Consider the following 24,314-nt stretch of genomic DNA (forward strand, 5'->3'; position numbering starts at 1 on the left):
CATTCAACCTTTGCTGCCCCAGCGTGAGGCCAGAGCTATAGGAATACCCTGCTCCTTTCTTGTCCAGCTGAAAAAACCCTCTCACTGACCTTTGGCACCTGTGGATTGAGGGATCTGCAAACCACATTGGGGATTCTGCCTCGCAGGCCTGCTCAGGTCCTCTTCCTGGCACCCTGCCCCAAGGCCAAGGCTGGGCTGGGCTCTGCTCTGGGTCCCGTTCAACAGACCTTGCCCATTGGCCTTTCTGATCACCCTGGGCTGGAAGTCTCCTCCACTTGGTTGTTCTGTGACTTCTGTTGCTCTAGAATTTGTTGAGAGTCTTTCTTTACAGGTATTTTATGTGCTGTGGGGGAAGAGCTAGTGTATGTGTATCTTTCTACTCCACCATCTAGGCTCCCAATCCTGCTGATGATTCTTAAATCTACTTATCTAGCCCTAACCTCTCTGCTGGCCTTCATCAAAAATGCTTGAAAATCCTCTCTCTCGTTAAATGTCTTTTTTTTGCCTCTGAAGAGTTATATTGCATTTTGCTGGGTAGGTGATTCTTGATTGCATTCCTAGCTCCTTTGCCCGCCAGAATATCATCTTCCAAGTTCTCTGATACTTAATCTAGAAGTTGTTAAATCTTATGTAATCCTGAGTATGGCTCCATGATACTTGAATTGTTTCTTTCTGGCTGCTTGCAATATTTTCTCCTTGACCTGGCAACTCTGGAATTTGACTATAATATTAATATAATATTACTAATATATTAATATATATTAACATAATATTAATTTTGGGATCTCTTTCCAGAGGTGATCAGTGTATTCTTTCCATTTCTATTTTATTCCTTATTTCTAGAATATCAGCAGTTTTTCTTGACAATCTTGAAAGATGCTGTCTAGGTTTTTTTTTTTGATCCTGGCTTTTGATCCTGGCTAGCCCAATAATTTTTAAATTATCACTCCTGGATCTATTTTCTAGGTCAGTTCTTCCAGTGAGATATTTCACATTGTCTTCTATATTTTTTTCATTCCTTAATTTTGTTTTACTGTTTCTTGATTTCTTTTTTTGCAGGGGTGGGGGAGACAAAGCAATTGGGGTTAAGGCAATTGCCCAAGGTCATACAGCTAATAATTGTAGAAAGCTAATAAGTGTTTGAGATCAGATTTGAACTCAGGTCCTCCTGATTCTAGAGCCAGTGCTGTATTAACTGCACCATCTAGCTGCCCCTTGTGTTTTGATTTCTAATCAAGTCATTAGCTTCCATTTGCTCCATTCTAATTTTGAAGGAATTATTTTCTTCAGTGAGCTTTTGGATCTCCATTTCCATTTGATCAATCCTGCTTTTTAAGGCATTCTTCTCCTCATTGGCTTTTTGGACTTCTTTTGCCATTTGGGTTAGTCCATTTTTTTAAGGTGTTATTTTCTTTAGTGTTTTTTTGAGTCTCCCTTAGCAAGCTGTTGACTCGATTTTTATGATTTTCTTGTATTACTTTCACTTCTCTTCCCAATTTTTCCTCTACCTCTCTTACTTGATTTAAAAAATATTCCTGGGAATGGAGTACACTTCTGTTTTTCACTCTCAGTCTTAAGGTTATCTGTGGTCCTGATACTCCTTCCCATCTTTTTCAGTGGTTATTTTGGATGTTTGTGATATAGAAGCCTTGACTTTTACATCTTTCCCTGATGGTAAGCATTGTTCTTCCTCATCTGAAAGGATGGGAGAAGATATCTGTTCACCAAGAAAGTCTGCCATGGAAGCTACTTCTTCACTTATTTCTTCCAAATCACAGGGCCAGGAGGAAGGCTGGACATTTTTTTTCCTTCCTTCTTTCATTTTTAGATCATTCTTACATACTGTCCTTAATGATCTTTCAACTTTTTAGGTCTTTCAATTCATATTCATCATCTTATTTATTGAGCTTCAGGTTATTCTTTTACCTTTCTCAGAGTCTTTAGTGGATATCTTTTTAATATAATATCAACTCTCTGATATTCTGGGCAGTTTTGTTTGTGTCTTTGTATCTCCAGTGCCTAGCCACATAACAGGCCCTTAATAAATATTTGTGGAGGGGCAGCTAGATGGTGAAGTAGATAGAGTACTGGCCCTGGAGTCAGGAAGATCTGAGTTCAAGTGCATCTTCAGACACTTGACACTTACTAATTTTGTGACCCTGGGCAAGTCACTTAACCCCAATTGCCACGCTAAATAAATTAATTAACAAAAGAATATTTGTTGAATTGAATATTGGCTCATGGTCTTCATCACCCTATATCCTATTGTCATCATTCAGAATGTCATAATTTGTATTGATGAAACTGCTAACACCATCTCAAAGTTATACCACTCCCCAGGTCTCGAACTCTGAATTCCATTTTCCAATCATAGCCTCCTGTCCTTTCAACATTTACACTTTCTCATTCACATGCAGCCTACTCCAGTACCTTATTCTACCCCTGATCTCTCAGTCCATTGCATTCTTTCTGGCTTCAGTTGCCTCCAAATCCAACCTTGAGTGCATGGTTTGCCATTTAATGTTTCACTAATTACTACCTTAGAGTCCCTTGCCTATTGACTTTCTATTCCTGATGTGTGAATCCTCACACCTACATAACCCCTGTTATCCAGTTTCAGGCTTACCTCAGGGCTGCTGAAATCCTTGGAAAATATCACAAAACTGAGCATAGCTCACCCACCACAAATTTTTATATAACCATAGCTGGTCCTTGTTCTTAGTCCTTATTGACACTGTCTCATTCCTCACAGGCAGTCCCAGAATTTCTCTTCTCTCTCCTCCATGCTCAGTTCATTCCTACTCTCCACACTTAACAGTACATCACTTAACCTCATGTTTTACTGAGGAGGTTAAAACCATACATGGTGAACTCCTTAGTTTCCTTTCCCATACCTATTCCTTGAAGCTGCTTAACCTTATTACCATTTGTCAAAATTCTCTTTGGCCAAAAAGAAAAGGGGTATCTTTAATTCCTCAGTAAGATTATTCCCTCTAATTCAATTCCCTAGATATTTATTAGAGGCCTGCTATATGCCAGGCACTGTGCTAAGTACTGGAGATATAAAAAGAAGCAAAAGACAATCTGTGCCCTCAAGGAATTTACAATCCAATGGGAGAGAAAACTCATAAACAAATAGATGCAAAGCAATCCATAGACAGGAAAAAAATGAATTAAAAGAGGGAAAGTACTAGAATTAAGAGGGATTAGGGAAGGTTTCATGTATAAAGTGGGATTTTAGGTAAGTCTTAAAGGAAACTAGGGAGGACAGTAGTCAGAGTGGATGAGAGAGGGTGTTCCACGCAAGGGAGGAATAATATCCTCTAAATAATAGCCTATGTCCTTTTCCCTCTTTCTACCTCCAGAAGGACTTTGCCCGAGCATCCATCCTTTCACTTGTATCTTCAATTTTTCTTTCTTTTCTTTTCATTTGTGAATCTATACAAAAGTGGTAATGGTATTTATGCAGAAACTTGATTTTAGTTCCTGATTGTATTATTCATTTATTGTATTACTTTCAGGAAATCACTGATTTTCAAAAAAGAAAGAATCCTCATTATCACCTGGTATAGCCCCTTCACTTTATAAAGAAGTAAAATGAGATGAAGAATGGTTACATAAGTTGTGCAAAGTCACATAAATGGGAAATAGGAGAAACATAATTAGAACTCAGGTCCTCTTACTCCATATCTACTGGTCTTTGTGCTACATTAAATTGTCACAATATCTCACTCAACTTGTTCATTTTTAAAAGGAATTTGGATAAGATGGTCTCTTGTCTTTCTTCATGTCTAAATTCATATGATTAGCATTAAATATGTTGAGCATTTATGGATGAATGGGTGACCATCAAGCTTATTATCCATTTGTTTTTAAAGTATGTTTAATGCAAAATGTATTTGATTAAATATTTTGTAAAAAATTTTTGCTGTCCTCAAAAAGAAGTAAAAATCACACATCAGTCTTTCTTTTCATTTTCGTAAAGTCAGTAGCCCAACTAACTCACCATTGACTTCCATTTTTCCAGTTAAAACCAAATCTTGATTTTACTTCTCCAGCAGATAGAAATTATTTTTAAGCACTTTGAATACAAGAAAAGAAAAAGTCTGGTAATTAATTTAAGGATAGGGGTTAATGAGTCTATCAATCAATTACCCCATTCCACTTAAAATATGTAATAAGATGGATATCTTAACCATATGAAAACACACCTTAATGAACCGGTTAAAGATGTTAGACTAAATGAGTAAAAAATCTTTGAAAGCCATAGAATGAACTAGAGTGAAGGTGTGATAGGACTTCTGTTCTGATTGGTTGAATACAATCTTTTTTTTCCCACTGGCTGTTCCTTATTTGTTGACCAACAAGCTTAAGTCTCCCCAATCCTAAAAACAAAGCCTTGATCTTCCTACTCTATTCATCTTTCCTTTCTCTTTCTTCCCTTTACTTCAAAGCTTAGTAACTTCAACAAACATTTATTACATGCTTCTTATTTACCATCATGGTGCTAAGTACTAGAGAATGCAATGGTAAGCTTACAGTTTTTTGAGGAAAGAGGACCTGTACACAGATAAGTACAATTCAGTACAAAGGGGACACTGAAGGTACTTTAGGCAAATTTGAAAAGAGAACATGCATGACTGAGAAGATTGGTGAAGACTTCATAGAGGAGCTGGAACAAACCTTGAAGGGAGAGAGGGCAGGAATGAAAAGGCAGGAATGAGAAAAGAACATATTCATTTCTGGCATTTGCAAGAATGCATGGATAATAATAGGTCATGGGATAACAGGAAAAAACAGCAATTGTGAATGTAAGGGAATGTGAAGTAATGCTAGACTCGTAAGTAGGAATTAGATTATGTAGCCCTTAAATGCCAAACCTAAGTATTTCTTTCTTTCTATGGGTATTGGGGGCTCATTTAAGTTTTTAAAGCAGAAATGACCTGTTCAAGGCCTTGGAAAAGTTACTGTATCTAATGCCTCCTCCTCTTAATTTCCCACTGTGTCCATCACATTTTTCCGTCTGCATTTTGCCCTTGCCACTACTAAAATTATTCTTTCAAAAGTTACAAATGACTTCCCAGTCATCAAATCCAATGGGCTTTTTTCATTCCTTAACCTTAATCAATCACTCCCTCTTATATGATTTTTTATTCCTTTGGCTTCAGAGATACCACACTAACTTGATTTTCTTCTGTTTCCACTACTCCTGATTTCTTATTCTCTTCCCAGCCCCCTAGTGTGGATATTCTTTAAGTGTGTCACCGTGCCCTCTTCTTTTTCTCTCATTTAGCAGCTTTGTACTTTGTACTTTTTGTTTAGCAATTCATTCATTTCCACCTTGATGCAGCTGAATACCCATATCTTTATTTCTAAACTTTACCTCTCTCCGATGAATCTGGCCCTGGATTTCCAACTTCTTCAGCACATTTCTACCTGGATGTTTACCACAAACTCATCATACTCTGTCATTGCTGTGACTGTCTCACTTTGAATCCCTCCTGGTCTTCTCTCTATATTTTCAGATGTTTTATTCATACTTTTTTCTTTCCTCTCCCTTTTTGTACATCACTATCACTATTACTCCATCTCTACCCTTCCACAAATTCTGTCTCTTCTATCACCTCACACAGAAATAAAAGCCTTCCTTTAGAACAGAAGTATTGTCAAACAAAACAGATTTGTCTTGTAGTGGTCATGTCTGGAAAAATACATGTTTGTATGTCTCATTACCTCTTCGATAAGAAGTGGGAGGTATGCTGTATCAGAAGTCCTCTGGAGTTGTAATTGATGATTGCATAATTCTTAAGTCATCCAAAGTTGTGTTCCTTTACAGCGTTGTAGTCATTGTGTAATTTGTTGTCCTTGTTTTGCTTATTTTATTCTGCATCAGTTCATACAAACCTTCCCATGTTTCTCTGCGTCTGCTTTATCTCGCCTTACAGCAGGAGTCAACAAACTACGTCCATAGCTTAATTTTAGTACTTTTGTTTCTTAGGGAATAGAGAGACCTGAGGAGAGGGAGAGAGATTGAGGAATGGCAGGTCTGTGGAGCAGAACACAACACTTCGCCATTAAGTTTGTTGTCCTGTGTGGGCATGATTTGTGGTACCTGCAAAACAATTATAATAGTAACATTAAAGTTCACTGATCACAGATCAGCACAATAGATGTAACAGCAATAATTAAGAAGTTTGAAATATTGTGAGAATTACTAAGATGTGACACAGACATGGTGTGAGCATGTGCTGTTGGAAAAATAGTGCCAGTGGACTTGCTCACCACAGGGTTGCCGCGAACTTTCACTTTGTGAAAAACAGAATATCTGGGAAGCTCCATAAAATGAAGCATAATAAAATGAGGTATGCCTTCATATGATAGAAGAAGATTCTAGAGAAATTAGTGGAAGGAGTTAGTAGAGTAGTGGATAGAGTCAGAGATGCACAGATGAGAGCATGGGATAGGGAATATACAAATAGTGCTTTGTAACTAACTAGAATTCTATATAAAGTGAGCTAATCTTATTTCTATGTAGTTCAGGATTATAAAGATTTGGGAAGTAGCTGAAGGAGACATGTAGAGAAAAGGAGAACTGTTTAGATAGGCACAGTTTAATGGATGAGCTAATATAATAAAATTTTATTTGTTAATTTCTCTTTACTCTCAAAGTGTCTTAGAACTTGTCTTTGATTTTTGTATAAAAGCTTTTATTTTTTTCCTCTTCCTATTTTTTAAACAATAAAGAGTAGAAGTTTGGTAAATTATTCACTCCTTTTTTCTTTTACAGGCCAAGGATAAGTTGACAAGAGACATAAAGTAATTTCTAAATGCTTTTCTATTGGAGGAAAATTCTAAGTAATGCAATCCTTTTTATTTAAAAAATATAGGAAACTTTTTTTATATAACTAATTTCTTTTTTCTTGTTTTTTTGTCTTTCTTATTTAGTGTCTTTTTCCTTGGAGCCATCCTTGTAATAGCAGCTACTTTCCTATATGGCTATGATCCCAAACCTGCAGGAAATCCTACTAAGGCTTAGTTATTTTCTGAAACTTGTTTCTCAGGATTGTTCAAGTATTAAGGTCCTCAAACATCATTGACACACGGAAGATAACGTAAATTCTGTGAGAGATCATCAGACTGAGTTTTATCATGATTGTTTAAATGATTTGAAGTTATAACAGTTTAGAAACTGTAAGAAGTTTGTTACAGGAGATAACAGAAAATGAAATCTCTAGTGCATCCAAAAGTAAAAACTTGAAAAAAACAATGTTTCCAGTGACTAAAATCAGGAATGTTTACAACTTGAACTCTAAGAAGTTAACAAAAAAAGGTTTTTAAAATTTTGATTGCTGCAGAAATGTCCTATGCACTCTTTCCAAGAGCACATGACATGTCAGATATAAATTTTTGCAAATCAAATATATTTAATCTTAGTAAATGTTTTTAATTTGCTATTTGTGTATAGATTACACTGAATACAATTCATTATTCTGTAATTAAGATTATAATTAGCTATTTCTTATTAAAGCTGTGAAGAAATTGAAGTATGATTTGAAAACATTTTTCACATACCCAAGATTTTTATATTTATAAAGAGATTACTAAACAAATCTGAATTCTGTTATTTGTTAAGGTCTATAAATTGATAATACTATGGGTCTGATTTAATGTAAGAAGGGGAAAATTTATATGTAAGTTTCTCTGTTTAGTGGTTTGAATAGCTAAATACAAGCTACAGGTAGAGTTTGGGTTTGGGTTTCTTTTTATTTTTTCTTATAAATTGGATCCTTAATATTACTTTAAATTTTATTTGTGTGTGATTCAGTTTCCTTTAATGTTATTAAATGTAACTTAAGATAAAGCAAATACTTAAAATATGTAATGGTTTATAAAAATATATAATTGTCTATATCCACTCTATTTGGAGTCATTATGGACTATCACGTATGTATTCTACCTTATTACAGTTTTAAATGGATGTTTTACTCAATCTATAAGAGCTTCTTTAAGTCTGTAACAGTAAAGATATTTTTAGTTTAAATATCAGTAGGTTGACATCAAAATAACTTCTAGAACCATTTTAGATGGCCATTATATTGTTTGAAATGGTATAAGTTTAAATTCAGGGTTCCCAAACAACATTTTGTAAGCCCACCATCTACAGAAGTGCCCTTTCTATGTTCTTGGTTGAAGGGGATATTAATTTTATTAAGCTCCAAGCACTGCATGGGGCTTCTTGGAAAGAAGCAATTATTTGTTCCTGCGTGTGTATACATATGTGAATATTTGTATACGTACACATACACAAACAAAAATAAAATTGGTTGTGGTATATACATATATATATGTATATATATGAGCATATATGTTTTATATATATGTAGACACATATTTGTGTATATAATTACACAAATGCATCTGCTTTAAAATAACACCATTCCTATATGTTCTTATGAACATTGAAATAGAATATTTTATGTTATATGCCATTTAGTAATTTTTAATGAGGTTGAGATGTCATAAATGATTAGTTTAAAACTTTATAAAATTGTCATGTTATGTTAATTCAGTTGTGAACAAGAATAGTATTAATATTCTAGCTTGTTCTCTATATAATGTACTTTAAAGCAACACATAAAATTATAGTGTTTATTTTTTAATTTGTGTAAGTAACTCAGAAATTCAATTCAATAGTCACCTATTCTGAGTAGAGTTAAAAAAATAAGATTCAGAAGTTTTCTGTTTAAAATTATGGTATTCTTACTGCTTTAAGGCTGCCACCGAGTCAGCCTACTATCAGATTTCTTTGAAAATGCTTAGAATTCTCCTGGAATCTTTGTTGTAAGTGTTGCAAAGTGGCCCTTGTTGGCCACAATTCTAGGTACATAGAGCCTTCACTAGCCTCCTTTGAGAGTTGTTAAAACTGTTAACAATTTGGGGTATATTCTTAGTGTGCGACAAAACTCTGGCCTAATTAAAATCCAAATCCTTGGGTTACGAAGGAATTTTAATGCACAAAATTCCGGGACCAAGTTTACTCCTCAAATCTTGGCTAGATAATCAAAATAGAAATTCTGTATACTTTCTTAGCCAGTTGATACTGTGTGGCCTGTCTCTTATTTTAGTGCTTTGAAGAGTAATTACAAAAAAGCATTGGTATGTGGTTAATGTAATGGCATGCTCCCAGTAACTAAAAATTTAAAGTTATTCAAGTATTCTAGCAAGTATATCGGAACAGGATAGTTTCATGGAATAAGCAAATACTGCTATTCCTGGCAGTGTGGTATGTATAGCAGAAATAGTTGAGGAAACCTGAGTTCCAGTATACCTATGCCGCTGATTCACTCTATGATTTGGGGTAAATCATTTCTCTAGGCAAGAAGTTTGGACTAGGAGGTTCTTTTGAGCTCTGATATTCTATGATCTGTGACATATTTATTTTCAAAAGTAACTGTTCTGTGGACAAAGAATTTATATTTTATATTTCTAGTAATTAAGAAATTGTTTATTCTTGGATATTATAGTTTATAATTTATACTTTGTGTTCTCAAGGAAATAGAATAGAATACAAAATTTGAAAAGGACCCCCGGAGTTATAGATTGGCTTCTACCAACAACTGATGATAGCATTTTCATGACATCAGGTTTTGGATCAGTTGGCAGGTTTACCTTCTAAGTCTTCTCTATCAGACCATGTAATTAAAAAATTAATTATTCTGTTGCTAATATAGGGTTTTGATACCTAAATAATTCCAGCGTTTTAAGAAATTTTAGACTTTTTTCTCCTCTCAACTACTTTATTCACTGAAAATAAGCCATTTTGTAGGGAAATGTGCCAATAGCTAGCACTATGATAAAGTAAGTCTATCGTGTCCAGTTTAAAATTGGATGAAAAGTTTTAAATATAAAGAATGGATTTGCCAACAGAGTGGTACTAAATTAAACTGATTTAGGAGTACCATAGGTGTGAATTACTGAACATTTTTTTAGCATTAAAATCTGTATCAGCAAGAGGAATGAGCAATGGTTTGCATTTCTATTTATTCTCAGTGGGGGAAACTTGAAAGCCAACTTATGATCTGGACAAAACCATAGGGAAAAAGAATCTGTAAATCAAAAGACTGCCCCTACAGACTTCAGAAATTGTGCTGTAGTAAGTTTAGGATATGATTCTTAGTACATTACCTTTATGAACTGACAAACCTTTCAGACAAAGTAGTTTTCTAGACTTTAAAAATATTACTGTATTTGATTCCAATATAGGTATTTTTTGAGAAATAGGGTTTATTTTTGTCTTCACATCATCTTTTAATTTAAATTTTCATTGTTATGACAGTATTTATTTACATTATGAATGTGTGCTTTTCAATAGAAAAGCCTTCGTTGTTTATGCTATGTTTGTAAGTCACCTTAAGAACCTCCAGAATGTAGCATATTTAATAATAAATATAGGACCAAAAGAAGCACCTTACACAAATTATGGTCCTATGTGCCTTGCTTACCAAATACCTGACTTCTTCTGGGTGTTATGACTGTAATTCACAATTATAGATACATGATAATAATGTCAGGAATTTTTAAAAGTTATTTCTCCGTTGATATTTTTAAAAAAATTTCTGTATCTACAAGTATTCATCAAATCTGTTTTATGGTACAGGAAATTAAGTGTGCTGTGCAGGTAATTGATAACCAATATATGTTTAAATAAAGTGCAACACTATTAACTCATCATTGAGCATTTTGAAACTTTAAAAATAGAGTACAAACCAGATTACTGTTATAGTTCCTTGTTTTTAAATAACATTTTACTGCATTTTTTGTTCTTTACAATTTGTATCTTTTGTTGTATCTCCATGTTTTATTTGCTTAGATACCTTTTGGTTTGGGGAACAATATGTAATTTTGTATATTTAAACTTTTGTGGATAAAATTCAAAAATTGTATAATCAGTCTTTTTTATGTCATGTTTTTGATTGATAAATATTTTAGATTTTTTTCCATATCTAATTACCACCTGTTGCTTAATGAGTTTTATTGGAATGTAGGCATAGTTTTATTACTAGAATTAATTGTGACCCTGTTTACCAGTATCTATAAACCTGAATGTGAATTAAATTTCTCCTCTTTTAATACCAACGATAAATTACTGGTCATCCCTGTTACTCTAGTCATCACCACTAGCTCACATACGAATCTATATGTTACCTCATCTGCTCTAGCTCCCATTTAAGTTATTGTGAATTTCTCTACTTGTGCGTAGAATGACAAAAAGCTTGCTTTCTGTGAGATGCATATCAGTCAGCTAGAAGGAAAATTAATCACATTAAGCAACTGAAATCATGTGCTCTATTTTCTTTACTACTTATAACTTATTTCATGTATTATCACTGGTGCAATTAAAAAATCATTTAATAAGTTCCTAAACACTGAAGATCTTAAGACTTGTTGATAAGTTCACAGCACTCATGTTACCATTTATAAAATTGATGTAATCTGTGATAAATCACTTAAATTGTAAAAATATTTCAAAGAATTAGCTTTGTTTTTTACTATAAATTTCATTTGGTTCATCTAATGAAAAAACCTAACTATAAAATATTAGTAAGTTTACAGTATACCATTATTCTAGTATCTTTAGTGCCTGTTTGTAAATGTAAATATAATAGGTAAATTAACTTACAGCCACCACTGTTTTCAGCAAAACACTAACTAGCAAATGGTATCTGCATTATCATACCAGTCTTTAATATAGCCCTTGAAAATGAACTGAAATTGAATTCCAGCAGTGTTAAGGCACAGAAAAGAAAATATCACACTGAAAATATGCCTTGAATTTCCTAAATTCAGGTTCTCAACATTTTTCTTTCTCATAATATCCATATGCTTTTGAATTCTTTCCCCTTAATTAGGACAGTGCAGGTCAAACCTATTATCATTTATTAGTGGTTTTAAAATTTTACAGTGAAATAAAAATTTTGTTAAATAATTCTGAGCCCAGAATCTAAGAACTTTAAAAATACATTGTGATCATTGCTGACAACAGAACATATAGAGTATTGCTGTTTAGCTTTCTGGTAGTAAGTACTGGTTAGGCTTTTGAAAATGATCGTCGTTTAAAATAATTATTATGCTAAATTTAGTGAAAAGCCTTGATCTGTCCTTTAGCAGTTTTACACACACACACACACGCATACACACATGTAAATAAAAATAAATTAATTTTCAAATCTGCATATGATCACCATTTGCCCAGTACTATTAAATATCATTAATAGGATAAATTGATACATAATATATTTGTTCATTTCATTCTAGCTTCACTAGTCATTGATGTTTTATTAGTGTACATTTTTCCCTATGTTAAGTTAAGCCAAAGTTAAACTTAGATATTCCATTTTAAGTTAAAATAGACTGTGAAATTTTTAGATTTCTCCAAGTACTATCCTTTGAAGTTCTTTTCTGTCATACATGCTTCAGGAACAATTTGTCTGAATGCTTGAATATTGAGGAAACTGGAAACCACAGTGATTCCCAGAACTACCTTCAAGGTACTGTACCAGAACAAGCCTAGATTTCTACTCTGGCAGAATTTATGTTATTTGAGTCCTTCAAACAAAGGCTAGATGGAGGACCACATGTTGGGTATGTGTTACAGGCTTTTTTTTTTTCCAGATATGGGTTTGATTGGCTGGCTATTGAGTTAAATTCCAAATCTTGAGATTCTAAAATTTTATAATTCTCCGGGATGCCATTAAGTCCAGGGTTCATACAAAATGATTACTGTCTTGTTGAGCCATACCCCACCTGTGATATATCAACTTTATAACTATTGATGACTACATCCTCATCTAAGTCTTCAATAAAGCTTAAATAGCAATTAGTTCTGACTGCAGATCTCTAGGTTGACCCCTCCTAGCACAGTTCTTGGTTATTCATTCATTGCTAAATCTACCAATTTATCTCAGCTCTTTCCATTTTATCCACAAGGTTTTCATGAAAAATTGCCAGAAACTTTGCTGAAATCCAGATACACCATATCTACAGCATTCTCCTGATCAGGCTAGCTGCTTTATCAAAAAAGGAGATGAGGTTAGTCTGACATCACATGTTCTTGCTGCAGCACTTGTATTTCTTTGTCATTACTGCTCTCTGTTCTAAGTGCTCAAGCTCTTCCTTTAATAGTAATCATGTTTGTACCAGGTTTGTTTTTGGGGAAAGATACTTTTGGGTTGCATTATTGCATCCATAGGGATCAGAATAAAAGAATTGGTAGTATGTTGGTCTTATCAGACTACCATTGTAGTATTGTATTCAATTAGTGGAGTACAAGGGCAGTATGCAGGGCCTAACACATAAAAATAAGTCATATTTATGTAGTATTTAAAAGGTGTATGTAGTGCGTCTTTGTCAACAACTTTGTCAAGTAGGTAGAGCAAGTAGTATTATACTCATTTTATAGATGAAGAAATTGAGTCTCTTAGAGGTTTAGGGTTACACACAGCAGGTCATTATCTATAGCAAGAATTAAACTATTATCTCCGAACTTTAGGTCCCGCACTCTTTCCACTGCATTTTTCATCTCTTATTAGGCACATAATAGATATTGATAGAATGAATTTATGAATGCAAATCAGATACTAAGATAATAAAGACCCTAGTTACTAAATCAACAGGATCCATATTGTATTTCTACTATATGAAAGTTAGTCACTTACTCAGTTCTGCTCTAAAACTCTTATGTAGAATAAATTCTCTGTGGAGCAGAGGTATGAAGCTCAAAACTACATATAGGACCTATAAATCTAAAAGCACTAAAATATATTGCCCTTCAGGATCCTGACAGCTCTGAAAGGCCAGAGGTTAGACTCCTTCCTAACCTGAGCTTATGTCCTTAATTGCTTAAGGAAACCAAAATTTTCTTCCAGAATCCTACTGCCAAAATTGTTATGTTCAGCTTCAAAATAATGAATAGGTTGAGAAATACCACATAGTTCATTTTTTTAATATCTCTATGGGAATGCAAGACATGACCTTCTCCTTGAAGAGGATTCCCAGTTCTGTATATTCCAACCCTCATTTTTCTTGTGCTTTTGTTCCACATCACCAACTGTCTATTGGCTGTTTCCCTTCTGGGTGTCCCATAGACTTCTCAAATTCAGCATGTCCTAAAAAGAACTGAATGTCTTTCCCTCTTAAACAACTCTTCTTCTTAACTTCCCTATTACTGTCAAGGGCAGCACCACCCTTTCAGTTACCCTGCTTTGCAACTTGAAGAGTCATGTCTGTCTTTATTCTCTTTTTCCCTCAACCTCCAATGTAAAATCAATCCCCTTCTCTTTTTTTCCACACAAACATTGTACTAGTTCAGGTCCTTTTATTGTCTCTGGCCTAGACCATTGAAATAACCTCTTAATTGTTCTTCCTGCTTCTACTCTCTTCCCACTCTAATCCATCCGCCACTTAGCTGTCAAAGTGATGTTCCTAAAGCACAAGTCTAACCATGTTAGTTCCCTGCTCAAGAAACTTTAATGATTCCTTATTGCCTCTTGGATAAAATACAGACTTCTCTGTTTGGTATTCAAAACCCTTCCTAGTTTGTTTCCAGCCTACCTTACCAAGCTCATATTACACATTAGTCTACTTCACATTTTCTGTATTCCTACCTAATTGACCTAAGTGCTGTTCCTCATAATCCATCTTCTTTGGCTCTGTACAGGCTAACTCATTGTCTAGGATTCATTCCCTCTCCTCTGTTCCACAATCAGAAAAAAAAAGTCTTAACACTTACGTATTAGGCACTAAGGATACAAATGCAATGAATGAAACAATCCACACTTGTAGGGAACTTACATTCTAATGGGAGACACAAGTACATACATGCATAAGTATAGAATAAATACAGGGTTTCTCAAAAGTCTTGTGGAACACCCTGTATAAAGAGGATAAATATACAAATATATAAGAAATAAATACAAAAAATAAAAGGAATTTTAGAAGGGAGGACACAAGTAGTTGCCAAGGGTAAGAGGAGATGAAAAACTTCACGAAGAAATTGTGCTTGAGTTGCTTCTTGAAGGAAAGGATTTGGTGAGGTGGAGGTGAGGAGGGAGTGCATTCCCTGTGTGAGGAGTGGTGTGTACAAAGGTAGATGGGAAATGGAGTGTTGTGTGTGAGGAACAGAGTCCATTTTGCCTGAATTGCAATGTGTGGGAGGTGGTGTAAGGTATAATTAGGCTAGAAAGTTAGTTTGGGGCAAATTTGTGTAAGGCTTTCTCTTCTTGGAATCCCTGTCTCCCTTCAGTCCCTTAGCTCAAAGGCCACCTTCTACATGAAGCCTTTCCTGATCTCTCCCATTACTTTATATTTACTTATTTCCATACAGACTCTCCTTTCCCCAGAGAAAGTAAACTTTAGGGCAGGAACTGTGTTGATTTTTGTCTTTGTTTCCCCAGCATTTAGCACACTACTTGGCACATAATAGGCATAATATATGCTTGTTCATTGATTAATAGTTTTTAATTAATCTCAAACAGGTACTATTGTCTCTGACTAAATCTTTAGTTACCATCTGATAAACTGTTTTACATAGACTTTCAACATGTAATATGGGATAGTTTAAAATGACCACAGCTGTTTACCTCATTTAGTCAATCTTGCCTTTTTAAAATTCTGACAATCAGCTGTTGTGGAAATCTCTTTTTTTTCCCAAAAACCATACCAACTCCCAATATCAAAGGCAGGTAAAGTTGGTCCATAAGACCAGGAATCTAGAACCTAGTCCTAGAGAACTTTCTATGTTATATTTTATTCTGCTTCCTGTATTTGAAACTATGCTGGAAGTTTCTTGGGAATAATCTAATATAAAAGCTTCAGAATCAATAGAAAAGTTACTGTTGTATTTTTCCTTCATAACTTACAAGTGTTTCTGAAGTCCTAAAATTGAGTAAGGGTAGCATTGTTAGAATAAGGTATACTTTTTGAAACACATATTTTAGGGCACAACATTTATTTGGAATCTTTAACTTTATCAATTTGACATCATTTCCCACTTATTCTTTTCCCCAGTTTCTGACAGTGAGAAAGTCCTTTCCAAGGGCATCCCTCTGTGCAATCGATCCTCTCCCTTCCTATCTTCTTCATCATATTCCCCCTCTCTAATCTTCAACTTCTCCCTAGTAGCACTTTCCTATTGGTATTTTAAACTGGATGTCCCCTATAGGCACCTTAAAACACAGTGTGTCTAAAACTGAGCTTGTTATCTTTCCCCCAAAACCCATCTTTCCTCTAAACTTGTTGTTCTTCACACACAGTGGTCCATCTCCCGTTGTCCTCCAGGCCTGGAATGCCCCGCTTTTTCCTCTTCAGCTTTTTAAAATTGCTGGCTTCCTTCAACATTCTCCTCAAACACCATCTTCTTTAAGAGGCTTTCCCCTCTGAGATGAACTTGTACTATATGTATGTATCTTTAATATGTCTACGTATATGCCATTTCCTGCATTAAATTGTAGGCTTCATGAGTCTAAAATGGTCTTCCTTTCTTCTTTGTATCCCCAGAACTTAACACAATGCGAGGCAATAAGCATTTATTAGGCAACAAATATTTATTATGTAATTACTATGTGCCTGGAACTGTGCTAAGTTGGGGATATAAATACCAGCAAAAATATAGGCCCTGCCCTCAAGGACTGTGTTCTGTATAATGGGGGAAAAACACAAAAGGAAGGTGGAAAGCAGGGTTGGGGGTGGGAGAGGAATGGAGGTACCCACAGCATGGGGATAGTATTGTATGCTGGAAAGTCAGAAGCATAAGGATGTGAATGAAGTGGAGACCCAAGAGAAACTTGCCCATGGGGGATAAGGGCTGGCCTTGGGGAGGGTGTTCCAAGGTAAATAAGCCTGAGGGGCCAATGGATATTCTAGGGTGGAGCTGTAAGATATGATGTTGATGTCCAGAAATGAGAAGTGCAATAGCCATGTGGTAAGCATTGGCTCACTAGAGTATAACCCTAGAATAGATTCTTGTTGATTCCTCTGCCAAGGGCTTTGTATGTGATCTTGGACAAGTTGGAAATGATTCTGTCAGTAAACAAAATATTTATTAGCTGGCACAGTGGATAGAGCTCCATGCTTGGAATCAGGGAGACATGAGTTCAAATCCGGCCGCAGACAATTCTGTTTCCTCATCTGTAAAATGGGGATAATAATAGCACCTACCTCCCAGTGTTGTTGTGAGGATTAAATGAGATAATTACAAAGTGCTTAGCATAGTACTTGGTACATAGTGGGTGCTATAGAAATGTGAGCTGCTATTACCATGATTGTAATCACTTAGTTTTGTTACTCTAGGTTATAGTAGCTATCTTTCTGAAGCTCAGTTCTCTCTAAAAAGAGAAAACTACTTGACTCTATTATACTTATATAAAACAGATGCAATATATTTTTTCTTATTATTATAACTGTTATTTATAACATCCTATCTGAAACTGTTCACTATTTGTCATTGTCCTCAAAATATCTGTTAATTCCACTTATAAATCTTATAAAGAGGTGGGAGGAGGGGACAAAGGGAGGGAAGAGTGATTCAGGAGTAAAATCCAGCATAAATTACTTTGCCTATATATCGTCATTTGATCTGTGATATTGATGTGGGTCCTTTCTCCAGTGGTTAGATTTGCAACTCATTATTCTGTGTGTGCCTCTTCATCTGCTTGTGACTCATGAGTATGTCCATCCAGCATTCTGGAGGTCTTTCTCTAGGTCTTGTTGCCTGCAGAGGCTGCCAGTGCAGTACTCCCTTGCTCTTTCTACATGTGTAGTTCAACCAGTTTTCTGATCCTTCGTATGGATAGTATCTATTTTACCGGTTCTAGGAAGAAGTCATTGTTGGTAACATGCTACAGCCTAAGCAAGAGGACCTGGGTTTGAATCTTGGGTCTGCTGCTTATTCTTGTATAACTTTTCTTTCTAGACCTCAGTTTCCTCATATGTAAAATGAAGGAACTGGATTAGATGACCTTTGAAATCCTTTTCAGTTTTAAGTCATTGATCCTATGATTCTTTGAGTCTTTTAAAAAGTCAGTATTTATTAATCTCAAAACTCTGATAGCTTAAAACTGCACCATGACTTTTGGGATACTCTGTATATAATTTGTTACATTTTAAAACATTGTATGTATCAATTACTTTTTCTTTGACAATGCAAACTTGTTAGTGTCTTCACATGAACAAAAGAAAAAGGAAGGCGAATACTTTCCCCCAAGAGATTATAAATGTACATGTTCTGATGTTTACCAGTTGTTAAAACCAACACAAAGTATTTGTGCATTGGCATTAATTCATAACCGTGTTGTCTACTTGTTTTCATGACTTTTTAAAACCTTTTTAAGGTTTTTGGCTTGGATTTATTGCTCCTATTGTTGCCTTTAATTTGTTGTTGTCATAAATGATATTTAAAAGAAATTGTTTACCCAACAAAGATAAAAGTTACCTTTATGGTGCAGTTTGGAGGGCATGGAATTCTTATTATTAAACTAGCTAATAATACAAAGAGACAATGTGATGTGGTGGAAAGAATACTGGATCTTCTGCTAGAATGACTAATTTGAATGTTGGCTTTGCTTCTCACTACCTATTGGTTGGTTAAATCACTTAATCTTTCTGGCCTCAGTTTCTTTATTTGTAAAACAAGAAACTTGAATGCTAAATATAATTCTGGCTCACATTATAAATTTAGCTCTTCAGGCTACTAGTTCTAGACTGACATTTATTTTTTCCATAGGGATATGAGAAATAATTTGATTTATCCAATCTTATTTTCTTAACATTCTTATTTAACATTCACCATTCTGAACCAACTGAACTCTTAAATAGTCAAAACATTTATAAAGGATTGGACTTCAGTGAGCAAATATAAGAAAATGCATCTGATTTTCAGATGACCAAAAAATTTGACTAAGATTTAAGTAGTTTCCTATGTATTGCTTACATATCTTGTACAGGTGGTATTATGCCCTCTAAAGAATTTGCAAAGCAAAGCTGCTTCTGTGTTTTGGCACAAAGTCCATAGAAATAGTACTTTGATCTGGTTGTAATTTACTCTTACGCTTGTTCTTCACAGAAAGTCGTTATTCCTATAACAGTCATTCTATTGTACAATGAATGAGTTTGATTTTGTATTGCTTGATTGTAGGGGGAGAGGAGAACCCAGGGGAGCTTTGAGCTCTGTAGTTTCTTGAATCAGAGAATCTCAGAGTTAGAAGGTACTTCAGAGGTTACCTAAGGTAGCCCAAATCATTTTCAAATAAAAATCTCTTATACGGTAATCTTGGCAAAGGCATCATTTAACCTTAATTTGAAAACCACCAATACTAAGGAATTCATTACTTCCTAAGATAGGGCATTCAAGTTTGGGAAAGCTCTAATTGGTAGGAGGTTTTTTCTTACAAGGTTTCCCCTTAATAAAGATTTTAGAGCAGAGGCTAATTTACTACTTACTGATGATGTTGGATCCAGGATTCTTGTTCTGGTGTAGGTTGGATTAGATGGCCTTAGCAATGCCTTACAAGTCTATGATTTGGTACTACTTCATTCCAGTTTTAAAAAGTACTTGATAAGGTAACTAAAAAATAAGTTGCAACTCTCTTTGCATAATATATATGCAAAATCAAAATGCAGAAAAATTCAATCATGCAATTTTTTTTCCAGTTAAAATTCTCTCCACTCTGTACTATTTTGACACCTGCCAGGGCATCTAGCTTGTAGAATTATTTTTGTGTTTTGCTGTTAGGACTGTAAGGATTTCACCTTTTCTGTATAGATTTGATTAGGCCATTTAAGATTATTAGTTGGACTTTTTCTGTCAGTATTAGTTGTTCAAAGCAAACACTATTAAAAATAAACCTCTTGTTTTGAAAGTCTCACTCTGGTATAGAAACAACTAGATTTTAAACCCTTCTTTCCTAATCATACAGTTGGAAGAAACTTTAGAAACTATCTAGTATAACCAATTTCTGAGAAGTGGTCATCCAGCCCTTGCTTGAACATTTGTATTGAAGGGGATCCTACCTTCCCCTAAAGCAGTTCATACCAATTTTAGATGTCTGTAATTGTTTTTCACTTCAGTCTGAAATTTGATTCTCTTCATCTTCCACCCATTATTGTTGGTTTAGCCTAATAAGGCCCAGCAGAACAAGTCTAAGTCTTATACTTTTCAAATGCTTGAAAACAGCTGTCATATCTATCCTAAATTTTCTCTTCTGCAGACTAAACAACCTTGGTTCCTTTGGTCTTCCATCCTCTTATCATACTAGTTGCTCTCTCTGGATGGACTTCAGGTTGTCATTATCTTTCCCCAAATGTAGTACTCCAGATGTGATATGACAAGGGTAGAATAAAGCAGAACTTTCATCTCCTTCATTCTGGATACACTATTAATAAAACCTAAGATAACATTAGATTTTGTCACTGCTTCGTCTTCCTATTGACTTATATTGAATGTGCTTTTCTAAAAAATTCACAAATCATTTTCATATGTACTGTTGTCTAAATAGAGCTCCCATGTCTTACACTTGTGAAATTGTTTTTTTCCTAAACCAACTTGTGGGACTTGTCTCAATTGGCATTTTGTCTCAGTAAACTTGCTCAGGTGTTCTCCTTGTTGAAACCCTTCTGGATCCTTACTTTGTTGTCTTTTATGCTAGGTATTACTTCTTAGCTTTACATCATTTGTAAATTTACTGATTAATAAATCTATGTCTTAACTCATGTAATTAATAAAAATGTTGAGCAATATAGGACCAAAGAGAAATTCCCCACATCACTCCACAAGAGACTTTCCTTCATTTTGGACATCAGTTCATTATTGATTCCTCTTTGAATCCAGATATTCACTAGTTCCAAATCTTCCTAACTGTAATATCTTCTAGAACAGAGGTGTCAGGCTTGTGACCTGCAAAATTTTTAAGCAGCCAGAACCAGGTTAAAATACAATCAGACAATGTTTAATGAAATAAAAATACAGTAGAATATAATGTCAATTTGTGGTTTTCTAATTTTATATGTAGTCTACAAGGGTTTCTATTTGAGTTTTACCCACTGATTTAGAACATGTATCCATGAAAGACTTTGTCAAATGGTTTGTTGAAATCTTGGCAAACCAGGTCTTCAGCATTTTCCTGACTTACCAGAGATAGTGGATAAGAGAGCCTTGTCAAAAATATGATTGAATTTCATTTCCTTTTTTTTTGTATTTAAATTTATTTATTTAAGTTTTAAACATTCATTTCCACAAAATTTTGAGTTCCAAATTTTCTCCCCATATCTCCCCTTCCCTCACCACAAAACGCCGAGCATTCTAATTACCGCTATCACCAATCTGCCCTCCCTTCTAACATCCCTCCCTTCCCTTTTCCCCATCTTCTCTTTTGTCCTGTAGGGCAAGATAACTTTCTATACCCCATTACCTGTATTTCTTATTTCCTAGTTGTATGCAAGAACAATACTCAACAGTTGTTCCTAAAACTTTGAGTTCCAACTTCTCTTCCTCCCTCCTTCCCCACCCATCCCCATTGGGAAGGCAAGCAATTCAATATAGGCCATATCTGTGTAGTTTTGCAAACGACTTCCATAATAGTCGTGTTGTATAAGACTAACTATATTTTATTCCACCCTATCCTGACCCCCATTTCTTCTATTCTCTCTTTTGATCCTGTCCCTTCCCAAGAGTGTCGACTTCTAATTGCTTTCTCCTCCCATTGCCCTCCCTTCCATCATGCCCCCCACCCTGCTTATCCCCTTCTCCCCCACTTTCCTGTGTTGTAACATAGGTTTTCATATCAAAATGAGTGTGCATTTTATTCCTTCCTTTAGTCGAATGTGATGAGAGTAAGCTTCATGTTTTTTCTCTCACCTCCCCCCTTTTTCCCTCCCCTGAAAAGTCTTTTACTTGCCTCTTTTATGAGAGATAATTTGCCCTATTCCATTTCTCCCTTTCTCCTCCCAATATATTTATTTCTCTCTCACCCCTTAATTTCATTTTTTTAAGATATGATCCCATCCTATTCAATTCACCCTGTGCTCTGTGTGTGTGTGTGTGTGTACGCGCACGCATGTGTGTAATCCCACCAACTGCCAGATACTGAAAAAAGTTTCAAGAGTTACAAATATTATCTTTCCATGTAGGAATGTAAACAGTTCAACTTTAGTAAGTCCCTTATGATTTGTCTTTGCTGTTTACCTTTTCATGCTTCTCTTGATTCTTGTGTTTGAAAGTCAAGTTTCCTTTTCAGCTCCGGTCTTTTCATCAAGAATGCTTGAAAATCCTCTATTTGATTAAAAAACCATTTTTTCCCCGGAAGTATTATACTCAGTTTTGCTGGGTAGGTGATTCTTGGTTTTAGTCCTTGGCTTTAGTCTTCTGGAATATCATATTCCACTCCCTTTGATCCCTTAATGTAGAAGCTGCTAGATCTTGTGTTATCCTGATTGTATTTCCACAATACTGGAATTGTTTCTTTCTGGCTGCTTGTAATATTTTCTCCTTGACCTGGGAACTCTGGAATTTGGCCACAATGTTCCTAGGAGTTTCTGTTTTTGGATCTCTTTCAGGAGGTGATCAGTGGATTCTTTCAATATTTATTTTGCCCCCTGATTCTAGATTATCAGGGCAGTTTACCTTGAGAATTCATGAAAGATGATGTCTAGGCTCTTTTTTGATCATGGCTTTCAGGTAGTCCCCTAATTTTTAAATTGTCTCTCCTGGATCTATTTTCCAGGTCAGTTGTTTTTCCAATGAGATATTTCACATTATCTTTCGCATTATCTTTGATTTTGTTTTATGATTTCTTGTTTTTTTATAAAGTCATTAGCCTCCATCTGTTCCATTCTAATTTTTAAAGAACTGTTTTCTTCAGTGAGCTTTTGAACCTCCTTTTCCATTTGGCTAATTCTGCTTTTGAAAGCATTCTTCTCCTTGTTGGCTTTTTGAACCTCTTTTTTTAAGTGAGTTGACCTATTTTTAAAGGTGTTGTTTTCTTCAGCATTTTTTGGGGTCTCCTTTAGCAAGTTATTGACCTGCTTTTCATGATTTTCTTGCATCTCTCTCATTTCTCTTCCCAATTTTTCCTCCCCCTCTCTTACTTGATTTTCAAAATCCTTTTTGAGCTCTTCCATGGCTTGAGACCATTGAATATTTATTTTGGATATTTGTGATACAGAAGCCTTGACTTTGATGTCTTTCCCTGATGGTAAGCATTGTTCTTCCTTATCCAAAAGGATGGGAGGAGATATCTGTTCACCAAGAAAGTAACCTTCTATAGTCTTATTTTTTTTCCCCTTTTTTGGGCATTTTCCCAACCAGTTACTTGACTTTTGGGTCCTTTGCCAAGAGTAGGGTATACTCTTGGAATCTGTAAGATCTCAGTTCCTCCAAGGTGACACAATCAAGAGTGTACACTGGTCTGGGAGCAGGAGAGATTTTTGTGCCCAGAATCTTAGCAGTTACCTCTCCACAGCCACCTGGCCTCCAGTTCAGCCAAGCCAGCACTGGGGGCTGAGATTCAAATAAGCTGCCTAGGTAGGGCTGCCATTCAGTGTGAGATAAAGATCAGCTGCCACAGGGCCTCTACACAGGGCTGAGGTAAGACTGCTGCTGCCTGCCTGATGTGGCCTCTGTGGTTACTGCCTAAGGCTGAAGCTATGGGAAGGCCCTTCTCCCTTCCCAGCCAGCTGAAAAAACCCTGCCTCTGACCTTTGGTGCCTGTGGGTTGAGGAATCTGTGAACCTCTGGTACTGAGACTGGAGATTCTGCCCCAGAGGGCTGTTCGGGAGCCACCCAGCAAAGGCTGGGCTCAGCTCTGCTCCTCTACCTGTGGTGTAGACGTTTCCTGTAGGCCTTTCAGGTCACCCTGGGCTGGAAATCTCCTCTACTCTGTTGTTCTCCACTTCTGCTGCTCCAGAATTTGTTGAGAGTCCCTCCCTACAGGTATTTTATGGGCTGTGTGGGGAGAGCCAGCATATATATATGTGTCTTTCTACTCTGCCATCTTGCCTCCGCCCCTGTTTCATTTTTATGATCTGTTGATAAACATGCTGACTCTCAGTAAATATTTTTGTCTTTCTAAATGCTGACAAAATATGTCTTTAAAAATATATGCTGAAAATTTCCCAGCAATCAGAATCAAACGCATCAGCCTATAACTATTCTGTTCTTTACCTTTTTTTTTAATTGAGAGCTTTGTCTCCAACCCTGCAATATATTTCCTATTCCCTGTGACTTTTCAGAGATCACTGGCAGCCATTCACCTAGATAATCACAT

General features: G+C 35.5%; 2 protein-coding genes across 4 annotated transcripts in view; both read left to right on the top strand.

Moving 5' to 3' along the window:
• SLC35A3 (solute carrier family 35 member A3) overlaps positions 1 to 11,143 on the top strand; it is a 57,161-nt gene extending 46,018 nt beyond the window's left edge. For all 3 annotated transcript variants that reach the window (XM_072644118.1, XM_072644117.1, XM_072644116.1), the window contains one exon: positions 6,946 to 11,143. In XM_072644118.1, the coding sequence (XP_072500219.1) occupies positions 6,946 to 7,036 (91 nt within the window). In that variant the 3' untranslated portion in view covers positions 7,037 to 11,143. The remainder of the gene's footprint in view (positions 1 to 6,945) is intronic.
• Positions 11,144 to 11,514: 371 nt separating this feature from the next.
• Positions 11,515 to 24,314, top strand: part of MFSD14A (major facilitator superfamily domain containing 14A) — a 56,854-nt gene continuing 44,054 nt past the window's right edge. Inside the window, exons 1-2 of the mRNA XM_072644111.1 lie at positions 11,515 to 12,548; positions 12,988 to 13,089. The gene's annotated coding sequence lies outside the window, so the exon portion shown is untranslated. The remainder of the gene's footprint in view (positions 12,549 to 12,987; positions 13,090 to 24,314) is intronic.

Source organism: Notamacropus eugenii, chromosome 2, assembly GCF_028372415.1.
Source record: "Notamacropus eugenii isolate mMacEug1 chromosome 2, mMacEug1.pri_v2, whole genome shotgun sequence".
Taxonomy (NCBI): Eukaryota; Metazoa; Chordata; class Mammalia; order Diprotodontia; family Macropodidae; genus Notamacropus; species Notamacropus eugenii.